The sequence below is a fragment of the Oratosquilla oratoria genome, chromosome 15 (assembly GCF_046742065.1).
Source record: "Oratosquilla oratoria isolate Oo_2021 chromosome 15, ASM4674206v1, whole genome shotgun sequence".
Classification (NCBI taxonomy): domain Eukaryota; kingdom Metazoa; phylum Arthropoda; class Malacostraca; order Stomatopoda; family Squillidae; genus Oratosquilla; species Oratosquilla oratoria.
This window is the reverse complement of record NC_134791.1, coordinates 59,283,629-59,302,214: the sequence shown is the minus strand read 5'-3', so window position 1 is coordinate 59,302,214 and position 18,586 is coordinate 59,283,629. Positions and strand designations below refer to the sequence as shown.

The window sequence follows — 18,586 nt, the reverse complement described above, 5'->3', positions numbered from 1 at the left end:
TCCTCTTTATATTAGAGAGTAGTTTCTTAATTATTACAAAGTCTAGATGTGTAAGCTATCGGTTTCAACGTTCCATTTCTCATTAGCATCAGTATGCCTCCTAGCCCTATGTCATATGCATCAGTACAAAGAATAAACTCCTTATCATAATCAGGAAATGTGAAAGCTGGAGAACTAGTAAGTTTGTAATGAATATAGGTGTAATATATAGGCCAAAGACATTATCATCAGCAGACGACAAACTGTTATTTCAAGAACTGTCTAGTTTCTGCAACCGGGATTTATTGATAATGGGTGATTTCAATTTCACTGACATTGATTGGATGACCCTTGAACATGGCCATATAGGTAGTCGCTTGATTGATTTTCTTTGTGACAATTACTTAATTCAGCATGTAAAAGAGCCCACAAGATATGGAAACTTGCTCGATTTATTGACCACTAGCCGCGAAAGCATGGTAACTGATGTAGAAGTCGGTGAATCTGTTGCAAATAGCGATCACAACTTAGTCAGATTCAAACTCCTAAACAATTTTAGAATAAATACTTGTGCTTCTAAAATACTCGATTTCAGTAAAGCTCAGTTCATAGAACTACGTCAGGAGCTTCTGCTTACAGATTGGGAGGCAAAATTAAACGAAAGGCCTGTAGATCAGATGTGGGAAATATTTCAAAATACGCTCACTAAGATGATTCAAACTTACATTCCTTTTAAGGACAGACGTCCCCCAAATCAGGCTCGACCAAAGTGGCTCGACAAAGAAACTGAAAAAAGCATTGCTAAAAAGAGACAGGCTTATAAGAAATATAAGTGCTCGGGTGCATCTAATGACTATGAAAGTTATGTATCAATACAGAGAGATTTAAAAAAGACAATAAGAAAAAGAAAACGACAATACGAAATGAACATCGCTGATAAATCCAAAGAGAATCCCAAAGAATTCTATAGTTACATTAGAGATAAAAAGGTTGTTAGGAATCACATTGGTCCACTATTATCTGCTGATGGTCAACTTGAATATTCAAATGAAGGAATGTGTAATATCTTAAACAATTATTTTAGCTCGGTATTCGTAAACGAAACACCTCAAAGTGAATTCCAAACTGAAACATGTGAAAAGTCTGGGGTAAACTTACTCACTACGATAAATATAACAAAAGAAAAAATTAAAAGGTGTATAGACACACTCAAAGTTAATAAAACACCAGGGCCTGACGGTTGGCATCCAAGAATCTTAAAGGAAATGAAAAATGAGATTGTTGTTCCATTAGAAATTATTTTCAAGAAATCCATCATATCCGGAGATGTCCCAAGAGAATGGAAGCTAGCTAACGTTACTCCCATATTCAAAAAAGTTGACAAAAAGAAACCAAATAACTATAGGCCTATAAGTTTGACTTCGATCGTAGGAAAAATAATGGAAACTATCATCAGAGATGATATCGAATATCATTTAGAAAGTAACCGTTTGATAAATGATAGCCAGCATGGTTTCAGACGGAAACGTTCTTGCGTGACTAACTTACTCGAATTCTACAACACAGTTATCTCGAATTATGACAAAAGAAACAATATAGATTTAATATATCTAGACTTTGCAAAAGCTTTTGATACAGTCCCACACGAAAGACTACTTACTAAATTAGCTTTGCATGGAATAAGTGGTAGCCTATTAGGTTGGACTAGTATTTGGTTGAAAGGTCGAAAACAGAGAGTTGTTTTAAATGGAAAAACTTCTGTATGGAAAAGTGTTGCAAGTGGAGTTCCTCAGGGTTCCGTTCTTGGGCCACTTCTATTCATAGTATATATAAATGATATAGACCATGGACTAAAATCTACTGTTTCCAAATTTGCTGATGATACAAAACTGTGCGGAGTGGCAAATGATCACTTAAACCAATTAGATATTCAAGAAGATTTAGATCAATTACAGCAATGGTCTGAAAAGTGGCTAATGAAATTTAACACAAGTAAATGCAAGGTAATGCACATAGGTAAAAATAACAGTAAGTACGATTACAAGTTATTTGGAAATTCGTTAACAAAAGTGGATAGTGAAAAAGATCTCGGCGTAATTATCAGTAACGACCTCAAATCATCCAAGCAGTGTATTTCAGCCTCTGAGAAAGCAAATAAGATTCTGGGATTGATTGCGCGATCTTTTGATTTCAAAAGGCCATCACTCATTAACAAGCTATATAAATCGTTAGTTCGTCCACATTTGGAATATGCTGTTTCCGTATGGTCACCGAATCTCATTAAAGACATTGACAGACTGGAAAAAGTACAACGGCGAGCTACAAAACTGATTCCAAATATCAAAAATAAATCATACGAAAATCGACTTAAGCACATGAATCTGTTTTCCCTAAAAAAGCGTAGACTCAGAGGTGACTTGATACAGGTCTTTAAGATTTTAAAGGGAATTGACAACATCAAAAGTGACAAAATTTTCACATTGAATGAGAATCAGACAAGAAACAATGGTCTCAAACTGTCCGGAAATAGATTCAATTTGGAAGTAGGTAGAAACAACTTTGCCAACCGTGTAGTTAATGAATGGAATAAACTTCCTGCACAGGTAGTGCAATGTAGTTCAGTTCGAAGCTTTAAGAATCATTTAGATAAATACCTAAGTAAGATGCTGTAATGATTATAATTTATGTTATATTATTTGTTTTTGTTTTGTTATAATTTGTCTGTCTGATTTTCATTTATTATTAGTTATATGTCAATTTATAATCATTTACTATTTACCTTTTTGTTTGTTATTCAACTATACCTATGCATTTATTTATGTATTTTATTTGTTATTCTTACATTATTATAGTTTTAATTTATTATTAATATGATTTATATATTTATATGTTTATTTTTATATATATATATTTTTTTTTTTTTTTTTTTTTTTTTTTGCATCCGACCTAGATATGGATCAAAAGGTCTCCTGTCGGCATGCTCCGCCTTTGTAATCCTTTGTAAATTCAACTTGTCAAAAGTTTGCTGTTGTGCAGGTCACCATATGAACTTTGAATCTTTCCTCAACAAAGAACTTAATAGATTACCTATTTCTGCATATTCCTGGAAAAATTTTCTATAATATCCTATCAATCCCAAGAAACTTCTAACCTTTTCTACTTCCTTCGGAACTGGATTTTTTTTTTTTTTTTTTTTTTTTTTTTTACTGCTTTTACCTTTGAATGTAATGTACTAAGTCCATGTCTATATATTCTATTTCCCAAATAAATAACACTGTCCTGCTAAAAAAAACTTACATATTTCATGTTTCACCTTGAATCCTGCTTCAACAAGTCTTGAGAATACCAAATCTAATTTCTTAAAGTCCTCAGCAGCTGTTTGGGAAACTATTAGAATCTAATCTAGAAATACACTGGCAGTGTTTCTTAGCAACCCATCTAGAACTGCATTCATTAATCTCATGTAAGTAAATAAACTATTATATAACCCAAATGGCATTGGTTTGAATTCATAGTGCCCTGTTGGTTTAGAAAAGGCTGTGAATTCTCCTGAGTTTTCATGCAAGTCGATCTGCCAGAAAACAGGCTTGATATCTATAGTGTTAAAATATCTATTCTCGGTTCCCATTCTTCTAAGAATTTCTCCTATTACCGATAACGCTAATCTACCAGGTATTGTCTGTTTATTCAATGCCCTGTAATCAATAACTAGACGCACGGTAACATCTGATTTTGGTACCAAAATCAAATGGAAATTCCACTCAGTTTTACTATGTCCAATAATATCCTGAAATAAGATTTCAATGATCAATTTATCTACAATGGATAGTTTGGAATGTGGTAATCTGTAGCCAAGTATATAGATAGGTTGAGTCCCTGGTTTTAATTTCATATGATGTTTTAAAACAGTTGTTTTACCAAAGGCCTCCCCCGGCAAAGTCATTGCTTTATTATGCTTCAAGAGCAAAACAATTAAGCTTTCATCCAACTCAGGACAACTAGTAGATTCTAGTTACTTCTTGTATTTCTCTCCCAAATCTGTTTCTTCCTGATATGAACAGGTTTGTGAAATTGGTGATTCCACCTCCTTAATACTCTCATTTAAAAATCTAATGTTCTTTTTTACAAACTTGAAAACATCCTATCTGTGTACCTTTTCTTAATACTATGTCTTTATTCAAAGTGCTTATCACTAATATTTCTACCTGAGTCCAATTTCAAACCTTTTGATGTAGTTCATTCTGGGATGGTTAAAATTTCAGTCCACAGCTACTCCTTTCAACTCCACTCCTACCCTGTTAACTGCACTGGAATATAATAATGTCGATTTTATTACACCACCTCCCACAATTAGCAAAGCTTTGTTTAAAGTTCGTGAATTAGTAATTTCTGGGATTTCTTGAACATCTTAGTTGGGTTCACTATTTGAGACTATATTTTCTATTGGTCTGGACCGCTCTGCTCCGCTATCCAACCTATTATTGCTTTCCTCACCATCTATTTCAAGATATTTTCTTATTGCTGATACTAGATCTAAGTCTGGTTGATTTGAAAATAGAATTAATTGTGATTTCACTATCATCCCTAACTCAGCAGGATACATGATCATACTCTCTTTTCTCATAGCTGCAAATCCTATCAATAAATCTCCTGGAAAACAGTTATTCTACAGCCGTTATTGGAATGTACAAGTGCTCATTTTACATAGAATTAACTCTAATTCAACCATACCTAATATTTTTAACTGACTTCCAGTTACTTCTTGCAATGAGTAATGGATTGGTTCCAAGATTTTCACTCCTGATTTCAATTAGTTTAAAACTTTGATAGTTATAACATCAACTACAGATCCTGTATCAATAAATATTTGAATTGGTTATAGTCAGTTTATATTTGTCTTTCACCTTGGGGTTTTCTTTCACCCTTCTATTACTCTTCTCCTTAACACAATGCTGTCTATTTGTATTTTTATAATTAGCTCTGTAGTGTTGTTATATTTTGTGTCTGGGGGTATTCCTCTTGTTTCTGGGCGAATTCGAAAATTTGGAATTGCTCTACAATCCTGTGTTCTATGTCCTATATTCCGGTGATACAAACAGAAAGGTGGGTTTACATAATGATATACATCATGACCCTCATATTTGCAGTTTCTACAAATAGTTTCATAATAACACTTGTGTTTTATGATCCCATTTATTACAATTGTAACATTCAATACTATCATTGCTTGATGTGCTTCTAACTCTGTGTTCAGATCCTCTGTTTGTGTTATCGTTTTTAGAGTTTCTAGTTTCCCTCTGTTGTTGGATTCTCACTGTCATCAAATATGGATTGATTATTTCAGTGTCACTATAACATTGAAGAAAGTAATCTATCTCCCCTAAATTCATTCTTTGAAATCTGTTTGCAGCTTTTCTGTAGTCATTTGATCAAAACTGTGTATTAACAATGCAAATGCAAACATTGAAATCATGTCCTTAGACCAGCTGTCTCATTTTGCTATATATTCTGTGTTAGTTTCACTTTCTTGATCATTCTAATCAAAGGCCTGATAGGATTCTGATCACACTGTGACAATGTTTAATTATTGCATTCCTGTAAGCTTTATATTTGTTGATGTATTCCATTTGCTAGAAATTTATTATGAGCCAAGCCCTACCCTTCTCAGGATCTATATTTTCTTTTAAATTTTCTATTTTCCTTTTATATCTATTGTGTTTTTCCTGACAACTCAGACTGAGACACCTATTAACTCCCACTGTATTTATTTATCTTTTTTAATTCGGGAATGTTAATATTCGAGGTGTAAACCTCGTGACGCAAAATTCCCGTACTCATATCTTCAGTGTTATTAAAGTCGATTTGAATCGACTGCCTCTATTGTAGTCGTCCTCACAAGTACTTCAAACTCGTCTTACTAATAGTCCCCTCGATCACTAACTCGTTGTCGTTGTACCCCTTCGTTCAATAGCTCGTTGTCCCTCGTTCCCTGCTGCTTGTATAAGGGGACGACCCCCTTGTAGTCCTCTCGTTCATTATTGCTTGTAGTCTTCACCCTCGCAGTCAGCATGCAATGCGTGGTTGTGGTTGCGTGCACGGAGTGGTTGGTGTAGCCGTTCACTCGAAGTCGTATCTTGCACTAAGTCTTGTAAATGTAGCATTTTGTACTACTTTTCATCACCAGTCTCTTCGTTAGTAGCATTACGTTTCATCCAGTTCGTCCCTAGCTGCCGCCACTGTTAGCTCCGTCACCACTGTTCCCTTCTCTGGTCCCCTTTTACTACTCTGTGTTGTCGTCTCTATGTGCCGTCTTTCTTTCGTGCATTTATTTTCTTATAGTGCGTCTTTTACTTTCTACTTTTTTTTTCACTACTGTCTTTGTTACGTATGATTAGTCACTCACTTTTTCATCTGTAGGAATTTTCAGTAGTATTATAAAGGATTACAAAGGATTACAAAGGCGGAGCATGCCGAAAGGAAACCTTTTGTTTCATAACTAGGTCGGATGCAGAATATATATATATAATAATAATGATGAATGAATAGATAAATAAATAGATAAATAAATAAATAAATGAATAAATAAATAAATTAATTAATTAATTAATTGATTAATTAATTAATTGATATATAAATAAATGAATGAATAAATAAATAAATAAAATTATAATAATATAAATAACAATAAATTAAATTAATAAATGCAAAAGTATAGTTAATTAATAAACAAACAGGTAGCTAGTAAATAATTATAAATTAACATGTAACTAACAATAAATAAAAATTAAGCTAATAATAATAACAAACAGACAAAAATATTAACAAAAAGATAAACAAATAATATAGAATAAATGGTAAGCATTACAGCATCTTGCTTAGATGTTTATGTAAATGAATTATAAAGCTTTGAGCTAAATTACATTGCACTGCCTCTGCAGGAAGTCTATTCCATTCAATACACGGTTGGCGAAGTTGTTTCTACCCACTTTCAAATTAAATTTATTTCCGGACAGTTTGAGACCATTATTTGTTGTTGGATTCTCATTCAGTGTGAAAAATTTGTCACATTTGATGTTGTCAATTCCCTTTACAATCTTAAAGACCTGTATCAAGTTATCTCTGAGTCCATGCTTTTTTAGGGAAAACAGATTCATATGTTTTAGTCGGTTTTCGTATGATTTATTTTTTTATATTTGGAATCAGTTTTGTGACTCCCCGTTGTACTTTTTCCAAACTGTCAATGTCTTTAATAATATTCGGTGACCATACGGAAACAGCATATTCCAAATGTGGACGAATTAACGATTTAATGATTTTACTCTGTCTAAGGAAGGGGAATTAAACGGAGCTTAGTTTTTCCTTCTGTTCTTCCCGAATGTTAATACACTTGGCTGTTAAAGTTACACCAAGGGACTTCCGTCAAGAATCCTCAATTTGCTTACTAGGTCAGTTCTGAAATGATGTCATGGTTTCTTCAGTCCAATGATCTTTACATTTATATTTAAGTTCCTCCCCTAAGGGCGTGATTTTACTCTCGTGAACCAATTCAATTTTCTCCTCCACCCTTTCTCCAATTAGAGAGACTGTTACAAACCCACATGCAATATTGTTGACTCAAGCAATCTCGAAATAAATGTACATCTGACTTAGTTTACATATTATTATATCAGCGTAAAAATTAACATTATACAGCAATAAAATCGGGTCCCCGGCGGCTGTTTGCAAACATTTAGGCAAGGAGCGAGGTTGTGAAACTCCTTCGCCTTCTTGCCTTCGGGTATTATGTAACTACATAAGCTATAAGAATATAACTCTCGACATCTACCTCCCCTTTCTACCCACTTGTCTACCAGTCTATTACACTCTCGTTAAATTACAACATCGTGAAATGAAATTATTCTTATCTGGAATGCCCTTTAGAGCGAAGCATTGACAGAGATATAGCTTATGTGATACATTGTGATACGTTACATATAGGCGAGGATTTAGCTTTGAGAACCGATGAACTTCCATCAGGTTTACAGAAACCAAATATAAATTGTGAACATATAGGTAGGTGAACATACAGGTAAACGGGATTATCTGATAATCTTACCTTTTCTTCAAATATTCATGAAACAGGAGTTGGAAATTGAAATGATACACGCCATATATAGGTTCAACCAAGTACCATACTTAAAAGACTTTATCAATTGAAATCTACGTTTAAGAAATGAATCCCATAATGCTGATGAATGGAAAATGCATAATCTAATAGCATATTTGGACTTTTTATACTAGAAAGTATGCAGTGAATACAACTACATGTAATGAAAGAAAGCAGTTTTTACGAAATGTAAGAAATCCATTTTCCAAAAGAGTTATCCCGTTAAAACCAAATTATGTTGATACCATAAGTAACAAGCCTAAACTCCAATTCAATTATGCGCAATATGTGGGTTTCTACATCTTGCAACGTGCAAAATTTGCTTTTATCATTTTTACTATAATATACTGCAATCGAACTATGGAGATAAGGTTAAATTGTGTCATAGCACAGACTCTTACATATTAGAGTTTGAAGTGGATGATATTTACAACGAAATTAGTAAGTCACCGTTACGCGAATATATTGATACTTCAAACTTCCCTACAGATCATCCTTTATTCATTCATCACGTAAAGGTGAATTGGGGTTATTGAAATTTGAAACTGGATTGGACTTTATTTTAGAATAAGTTGGTTTAAACTTTATATGTATTCTATCAAAACGATGTCTAACGCAGAACTGATTACAGCGAAAGTAATACACGCAGGCGTACAAAAATCCTTATCACATCATGAGGAGAAAAAAGTACTTCTTAACATGGAAAAGCACGTGTACTCTGCTTCATCAATTACTAATAAAAAGGGTCAACTGTGTATTGTCGTGTTCAAGAACAAACGCGTCGTGTGTTGTGTTGATACGAAACGACATTACATAGACGGCTTCCATTATTGCTTCCGTTCATCCGCATATAGATAAGGAATGTACAAATCAAGATAATGCGAAACCGCAAGTGATAATGCCACTGCAAGTGAAAAAGAAGAAGGAGAAGAAGAAGAAGAAGAAGAAGAAGAAGAAGAAGAAGAAGAAGAAGAAGAAGAAGAAGAAGAAGAAGAAGAAGAAGAAGAAGAAGAAGAAATAGAAGAAGAAGAAGAAGAAGAAGAAGAAGAAGAAGAAGAAGAAGAAGAAGAAGAAGAAGAAGAAGAAGAAGAAGAAGAAGAAGAAGAAGAAGAAGAAGAAGAAGGAGAAGAAGAAGAAGAAGAAGAAGAAGGAGAAGAAGAAGAAGAAGAAGAAGAAGAAGAAGAAGAAGAAGAAGAAGAGAAGAAGAAGAAGAAGAAGAAGAGGAAGAAGAAAAAGAAGTTGAAGAAGTGGAAGAAGAAGAAGAAGAAGAAGAAGAAGAAGAAGAAGAAGAAGAAGAAGAAGAAGAAGAAGAAAAAGAAGAAGAAAAAGAAGAAGAAGAAGAAGAAGAAGAAAAATCTATTGTAATAAGAAATGTTAATCAATAAGGTCTACTGTAAATGCATATGTATATATTAATGTTATTATTAACATAATAAACTATTTCTAAAATTACTTTTTATTAGCATTGTTTCATTTTCCTTGTGCAGTTTCCTTCATAAATAATGCATCTTAAACAGAAGAAAAGTCAGTTGATCATGTGATGTTACTAGATCAATATTTACCTGGAACGTGCAATTACATATCTAGAAATGAATGACGTGTATACGTGGATGATTTAAACAAATTTAGAATCATAATTGCAAGAGTAACAAGGGAATGCAAAGAAAAAATTCACAACGAGTTTATTAAAAAGATAAGGCCACATATTCAAAGATATTTATATATGTGGGGTGACGTCGCACCCGTCAGGAAATTCTACATATATACATATACCAAGGCTTTTTCCCCCTTACAAGGGAGGTAGCCAAAAAGGAAAAGGCATATAATCATTCCCACCCATTCCATCCCTGAATACACTCCACACCCCTCCACCCTCCCTCTTATCTTAGCACCTCCTGGATGACGGGTCATCCCTGCACCCCGTCCACTGCCCTGGGTCAGAAGCAGTGTCGCAAGACACAGCACATCTACAGCAATGCCGCTTCATTAAATCGGAAACCCCCCTCTCCGTCCCCCCATGCATAAAAGGAGAAGACGGGGAGAAAGATTATACTTTCCAAAGATATATGTAATCCTCTAGAATCGTTCACGTATTCTTAACCATTACATCATATTTTACTGATATTAGACGACGTTTTCAATAGACTGTATCCACCAAGTCTGTAAGCGAAGCATTTACTGGAAGTAGGCACCTTCTTTTATAGGTTATTTTTATAACTCAAAATAAAAATAAAAATGAAAATCCCGGTGTATTCCATAAATGTCTTAAAGCGTCTCACTATGTATTATTTCGAGCAAGAGAAAATAATCAAGTCGAATGTTTAGCTAGACAATACTTCGGGAAAAATAAAGTACGTAAAGTGCTTGAAATTTTTAATCACGTCATAGGTCAAAACCCCCATGCTTATCTTTTGGTGGACTTAAATCTCTACACTCTTCCGAAACTACAGTTTAGAACGAATATAATTGCAGGTAATACGTGTGAAGTTTTCATAATTGAATAATATATACATACATACAGTACATATGCCAAAAGCTTTCTTCCCCCGTAGACGGGAGGTAGCCTTTCTCAGATCCATAAAAGTCCAAAATACATCCTTACGTTTTCTATAGCTTTCTCATATATCTGTCTTACAACAAAAATCTGATCTACACAACCCCTACCTGTTATAAACCCACACTGGTCCTCACCAATTACTCCCTCTGTTCCTCTCCTAATCCATTCAATCAAGATCCTCTCATAAACCTTCCCAACTACACTTAACAAGCTGATCCCTCTGAAACAACTACACTCACACTTATCCTCCTTTCCCTTGTAAAGTGGAACTATACAGGCACTCCTCCAGTCCTCTGGCAGTCTACCCTCTCCTTATCAAACATTAAATAACCTCACCAGCCAGTCCACCATAACTGTACCTCCTTTCTTCAGACATTCTACATGGCAATATCCAACCCAGTTGCCTTACCTACTCTTATCATCTTAACAGCTGCCTTCACTTCATCTTTCCTTATTTCTCCTTCATTTTACTCACTCATCACTGTCACTTTCTTAGCGCTTCCCACTGCAATTACCTTTTCCTCCCGATCCTCCTTCACATTTAGCAACTCCCTAAAATACTCTGCCCACTTTCCTCTCACTGTCTCCCCTTCCATTATCATCTCTCCATCTGCACCTTTTACCTTTTCTTCTCTGCTTGATTCGCCTCCTCTTCCTCTCTTAATTTCTTTCCAAAATATTTGTTATTACTTTCAAATTTTTCTGTCACACTCCTCCCCCATTTCACACCTGCTCTCCTTTTTGCCTCCTTTATCTTATGCTTTACTTCTCTTCTCTTTATGATTCCCTCGTCCTAATTTGTAACTAATCTATGAAAGCCTGCTTTTTCTCTTCGATATCCTTCTTTCTTCCTCATCCCACCACTCACTACCCTTCCTTCTATTTCCTCCCGTGCTCCTCGTTCCACACGCTATCTTTGCACACCTTATGACCCCCTCCTTGAACCTTCTCCATTCCTCCTCCACTCCTAGGTCTACTCTATCCTTCAGTCCCTCCCACTCCTCCCTTAGCTTCTTATACTCCTCCTTTTCTTTCTCATTTAAGCAGTTCAACCCAAGTACCTCCCTACTACATATTTCTTCCTTTTCCACCTATTCTACACTCTCAACTTACCTTTCACCAAAAATTATCTGATATTCCCCCACTCTCTCCCCTTAGAACATGTACATCCTTAACTCTTCCTGCTATACTCCTGGTTACCACTATATAGTCCATTAACGCTGTATCTACCACCCTTCCATCCAACAACCTCTCCCAAGTGTACTTATGAAGGTGGAGAAAGAAGTCACGGGTCTAGTTCCTAGTTTTTTTTTTTATCTATTCATGACCGGTTTTGCTCTATGCTTCTTCAGAGGAATGTGACTCATAGAGCGAAACCGGTCAGGAATAAGTTAGAAAACTCGGAACTAGATCCGTGGCTCCTTTCTCCACTTTCATCAACTTGTCACAATGTCCCAGCATGGTGTACTTATGTTTGACTTTCTTCCTAAACACTGTATTTGTTATTGTCAACTCTCTTTCGAGACACATCTCCACCATCAACTCTCTAATACAATTTTTTCCTGGAACTCCATACTTCCCAATCACTCCGTCTATTGGTTTATTTCCTACCCCAGCATTCAGATCACCCAACACCACTACAGTGACATTTCTCCGTAACCCCTCTATATATTTTTTAAATCCATCCAAAAATTTTCCCTTTTCATCACGCTCTTCTCACTACAAGGTCCATGCACATTTACAAAAAACCACATGTCCCTTCCTAGCTTCACCTTCATCCACTTTAACCTTGAAGAAACCTCCTTCCACTCCACTCCACGCTTACCTGTCTCTTCACTTCCTAGTATAGTCACCCCTTCTCTCCCTCGTCCTCTCTTCACTTCTGAGAACTTCCCAATTACTCTCCCAAACTCACACTCTCCCCCTCCCTTTCAATTTAGCTTCACTCAATGCCAATACATCCATATTTCTTCTCACACACATATTGCTTATCTCTTCCCTTTTAATCTCATCTGTACCACAGCCACACACATTAAAAGACCCAAACCTTAGGGTACTGGTTTAAAAACTCCTAGACCCTCATATGCTTTTACCTTTTTTAGGAGTGTCCCCTCTGGGGCTACAGGTAACAGAATTCCTAGTCCTATCCCCGTCCCTTATTTATCTATCTATTTAACTATTTATTTATTTATTTATTTATTTATTTATTTATTTATTTATTTATTCATTCATTTGTTTATTTATTTATTTATTTATTTATTTATTTATTTATTTATTTATTTATTTATTTATTTATTTATTTATTTATTTATTTATTTATTTATTTATCTATTTATCTATTTGTTTATTTATTTATTTATTTATTTATTTATTCATTTATTTATTTATTTATTTATTTATTTATTATCGTACGACTCAAGTGGGAAGACTCGGTGGTAAAAAAAAATTACCACCACAGGGTAGGCGAAAAAAGGAAATGAATATTCAGAGAAATGGTGCAGGTGCAAGGCAGTAACAAGGGGTGAGGGGACAGCATAACGGAAGGACAGTCGCAGAATAATAAAAGTGTCATAATCTCTCTGTGAACAGAGACTTCCTCTATTACAGACAAAATAACGTGTGGCTCTGGTCCGTAGAGGCGCCCCATATAGACCCTAAAGTATCAACTGCAAGCTACTTTGCCACAATATCATGCAGCCAATACCCCAAAAATGGTATTGGCTGTATGTTACTAAAACGCTATATGAAGATTATTCATCCCCATGTGTATTTTCTTGCATCAACAAATTACATAAAGTTGCTCAAATAATGCAACCGACGTGAAAAAGAATCTTGAGACTTCTAGAGCTTACATTTGACACATACTTCAACCCGAGAAAAAAAAAAAAAAGTTCAAAGCTATCGCAGGTAAGCCGAGAGTTTTTTTAACGTGCGATAATGCAGGTTTTTCTCATTTATAAAAAGAAAGAAAAAATGAAGGTTACAGACATATACTGGTATGTAGTGACTTGTTTTCTAAATACTTACAATTGCAGCTTTTAAAAAGGAAAAAATAGACAACATGTTGTATGAGCTTTGAAAAACACAATAAATTCTAACGAGAGTCAAACATATACTAGGATATGGACCGAATTTGACGAAGGTTTTTGTGATAAAGATGTACAAAGTTACTTCAAATCTAAGAATATCAAATCATATAGCTTATATTCTAATGAAAAGACATCTATAGGCAAAAGGGTAATTAGAACATTGAAAAATAAGATTTACAGACATTTAACAAACAATAATACACTCCCATATATCAAAATAAAACCTGATATTGTAAAAGCATACAATAATACAATTCATACCGGGTTGAAAATGAAGATAACGCCATTTATTTTACGTAACAGTAGAAATAAACACTTATGGACAAAAGAGTTTAATCTAATGTCTAAAGATAAAAGGGCAAAACAACAGTTCTACATTGAAAGTCGGGGACAAAGTACGTATCGTAGGCTCTAGAATATGGCATATCTAACACAAAATACTGATGAAATTTTCCGCATTTCAGAAATATCACACGTGGATGATTTAGATATATATACATTGCTTGACCTGGAAAACGAGTTAAATCCCTATGGGGTCAGTGCCTCCTTACCAAATATGGTCACTTGCGTCTTTTCAAAGAGCGATCTGCCTTGCATAGCACGCACAGAGGTACCCTCGAAATACAAAGTCGTCCAAGCGACACAAAGACATACACTCAAGAGGGTAGACCTATTATCGCAGATATTATTTCACAATATAGTGCAAGTACACATATCGAAAACAACAAGATCAATCTGGAAAAAATTGGGACATCAGTGGACAAGACGTTCACCGACCGTTCACGTCAGGACACGTTAGCAAACAGACTGATTGCATTCCAACAGGGGCTCGAAATACTATGGCGTTACTTGAGTCATAAAGTTTACAGCAATGAAGTTATAAACCGCGTTATCTTCCCTGTAGGAAGCGGTGTTGGTTTGCGTCCAACGCTTTAGCATCAAATGACATAATTTTAGTGCTTGTTGATCGCCAAAGAAAATTTGACTCAAGTGAAATTATCCATGATGAAACTGTAGACCTGTCACTAAGAACATAAAAATTATTAATTGACAAAAAATGTATCAAGGAAATGAATACTGATAGTGAATCATTTTGATGAGGTACTAACCCATGTACTATAGAAATAAACTTAGGTGTAACTTATAATGCACTAATCAACAAATAATATAATATATAATGTAATGATATATTGTAACCAAAATATAACAATACTGATAATAAATAGAAATTTGTCAAATTAAAAAAAAAGTTTCAATATCCTTTATGAAAGACTTAATACAGTAAACCTTTAGTTCTGATTTTGTGAACAGCGATTAATCATAGAAAATCAAGAAGAGTATATATGTCACTTCATTATTTTTATTTTATCAATTTATTACGCCAAGGCGTCAGTCAGTACATGGATATACAAGCACAAAATCATATGATGCATCAGATGGATACACAATCAATAGTAGTATAATGCATAAGAGTCAGAGCTTCAGTATTGTCATATCGGTAATAGCAACATAACATTGAGTACAATGTGATAGTCTTAGTAATAAATGACAGCATTGAGGACAATAAGTCTCACAACTAAGCGCAGTACAATCACAAACATTTGACAAACATAGGACATAATGGTAGTGTGCATAGACAGACCTAAATGACATACATAGTGCGCAATATTATTAAGGCCATCGATGTGAGGGGCACAAAAGGTAAGAGAGAGAGAGAGAAAAAAAAAAGGATTCTCTCCCCTCTCCCCTTTTCCTTTTCCTTTTTTCTTCCTTTTCCTTCTTTTTGGTATAGTCTGAGTACGTAAACATACAATTGGAATACATATAATAATGGTTATGGGAAGCAACAAATCTAGACAGAATGTGCCGAGTAACATCACGAGAGGACGCACTCGACATCACAAGACGCCCCTCCCCCCCCAGGTTGAATAACCTTAGGAAGTAGAGGAATGCTGTCGATTCAAGACCTCATTCTCCTGTGGTGCTCCTCAACTGAGCAAATAATATAGCAGGCACGAACATTTGATAAACAAAAGTCATAATGGCAGTGTACATAGACATACGTAAGGAACATACACAGTAAACAGTATCACTGAAGGTCACCGATGAGAGGAGCACAAAAAAAAAAAAAAATACATTAAACAATTTATAAATTGGGTGTGAGTGCATAAGTATTCTAGTGGAATACAAACGGTAATGGATATGAGCAGCAATAATATTTGTCAGAATGGGCTGTATAACACCACAGGAGGACGTAACCAATATCACACAACGACGCCCTCCCCCCCCCCCTCCAGGCTGAACAAGCTGTGGAAGCAGAAGAAAAGTATAGTTGACCCAGGACCTCACCCTTCTGCAGTGCTCCTCGACTTAACCAATAATACAGTCAATAACCACCGAAGTGAGGAAAACGGGTAAGTATTATGTCAAGGTTGTCAGCCTCGAGCAAGAATGTGCAGATTTGAATCAAAGTCTGACCTCTTGGTAGAAGATCTCTTACTGTGGGGCACTGAAGACAATAGTGCTCTAGGTTGTTAGCATTAGGGCTGTCGCATAGTTTACAGGTGGTGTACTGTGGCATGTCAAGAGTGTGGGCAACCTGCCACAAAGGCCGATACCCCATCCTGAGTTGAGCACTAATTACATTGTGTTTTCGCACAATTAACCCGCGTTTTCGATACTTGTAGCGACTTTGGAGAAAGTGATCATGATGTTGTATGGACACACTGTTGGCCTTCTCTGCATTTCTGCGTCGCATCGTCATGTCAAACCCAACTGAGTGGATGATGTTTCGTAGACATTGGAGGGAGGGCTCGGCATCCCATACATGTCCATCTGCTAAACAGGCCGCCTTAGCGATACAATCCACTGTGTCGTTGCCATGTAGTCCAATGTGGGAGGGTATCCATACAAATGGTATGGTAAGAGAAGCATCATTTGCAGCAGCAAGTCGACATAAGATTTCATTCACAACACGTCTGCAGATAGGTCTTGGCGAGGATAGGGCGTGCAGGGCTGATTGGGAGTCACAGATAATTATCCCGTTCACACGATGTCAAATAAGGAGAGTCACAGCATCCAAGATTGCATTCAGTTCACAGTAGGTGGAGCTCGATGAGGTGGGCAGTCAGCGGCCAATCCATGAATCATCTGGTACAGGAGGCTCCTAGGTTGGGGAGAAGATGGCACACGCTGCTCTTCCATCCGCTTGCACAGAACCATTTACGTAGACGTGGTGTGCCATAGGCACAGACGTAGATATACCAGCAATAGTCTCCAGAGCTAACTGTTTCTGCAGTGGGGGGGGGGGGGTAGGCATCTTTCGAGGTTGGTGTAAATGTGACAGCGGGGAGGGGGACACGCTATGGTGGTAAATCAGGGGGTTCGCCTTCGCAGGCACATCGATGTCCAGGCCACGAAGAATATCACTCACTACCCTGATGAGGGTATGTCCGCCTGCTCTCGAAGTGGGAGTCTGGGTGCGTCCGGACCCAGTGACGCACGTATGACATCTGTGAAGTGTGGAGCAAGATTGGGGTAGTGGAGACACTTAACAGTGAAATAGGACACAATGGCATAAATCCTCTCCACTAGAGGAGGTAGGTTGAGTTCTAACTGCATGTTCACAACACGGGTAGAGAGAGAACACCCCAGGATAAACCTCATGACTCGATTCTGGAATTTTTCAAGTGGCTCGAGCGCTGGTTTAGGAAGTTGACACAAGGCAGGGGATAGATAGTCGACTATTGACCGAAGCAGTAGGATGTAGAGAGTCTTTGCCACTGGGATGGAGATACCTACAGCATTGTTGGCAAGCCACTTGATAGGTGCAAAGAGAGGCTCCAGACGGTCAAGAAGGCTTTTCACGAGGGGGTGAATTCGTCGACGCGCAGGTGTAGCTGGGGTGATCCGGACTGGTGCTCCCAGATATGTGTACTGTGTGCAGTGAGGGATGTCATGACCACCCATAGTGAATGCAGACAGAGCTCTGGCACTGCGTGAGGTGAAAATCCTACTTTTCTCTGGGGAGAAAAGGAGGCCACAGGAGGTAGCGGCCATGTTGAAATTATGGAGCATGCGCTGAAGGTCATGAGGTGAGATGGAGTGGATGCATATGTCATCCGCATAACAGATGATAGTAGTACCGGGGATGATAGCAAGGAGGGAGAGTAGACGATGCATCAGGATATTGAATAAGAAGGGACTTAGCACACCTCCCTGCGGGGTGCCCAGTTCGAACGGTTCATAGGAACTGTACGACCCCTTGAAGTAGACACGTGAGGTTCTATTACAAAGGTAACCTCGAATCCATTTTAGTATGTTCACCCGAACTCCAAAGTCCACCAGTTGGTCAAGGATAATTTTCCTGTTGGCTATATCGAAGGCAGATTTGAGGTCCAAGAGTGTGTAGAGTTCAAGAAGGTAGTGGTGTGTGCTCCGTTGCGGAAGGAAACCATAAAGACTGGAGGAGAGCTTATCCATTATTCGGTGGATCAGTCGGGCAAGTATGTTGCGTTAAAACAATTTTCTTAAACACGAGGTGAGAGAGATAGGCCTAAATTTGTTGGTGCCAGGTTTCGGTAAAGGAATGATAGTGCTTTTGGTCCAGGCTGAGGGCACATGCCCCAGGCGAAGGCAGAGATTGAAGAGCTGTAGTAGGGGGTTACTGGGAACATTCTGAAGGATACGAAGGAATTGATAAGTGAGGCTATCATCACCATTGGCACAAATCTTAACCATAGCAAGAGCACGATGTAGCGTCCACGGTGAATGGGATGTCTTCTTCATCTGTCTGTAGTAACGCACCCATTAGGC

At 36.8% G+C, this 18,586-nt stretch overlaps 1 protein-coding gene across 1 annotated transcript; it reads right to left on the bottom strand.

Moving 5' to 3' along the window:
* Positions 1 to 17,203: 17,203 nt before the first annotated feature.
* LOC143033183 (uncharacterized) lies at positions 17,204 to 18,253 on the bottom strand. The gene has a single exon (XM_076198377.1). It carries the CDS (start codon positions 18,251 to 18,253, stop codon positions 17,204 to 17,206), a length of 1,050 nt encoding a protein of 349 aa, XP_076054492.1.
* Positions 18,254 to 18,586: the final 333 nt, after the last annotated feature.

Excerpts from the sequence above, each read along its gene's own strand:
- LOC143033183 (XM_076198377.1), bottom strand. The coding sequence starts at position 18,253 with ATGGATAAGCTCTCCTCCAGTCTTTATGGTTTCCTTCCGCAACGGAGC.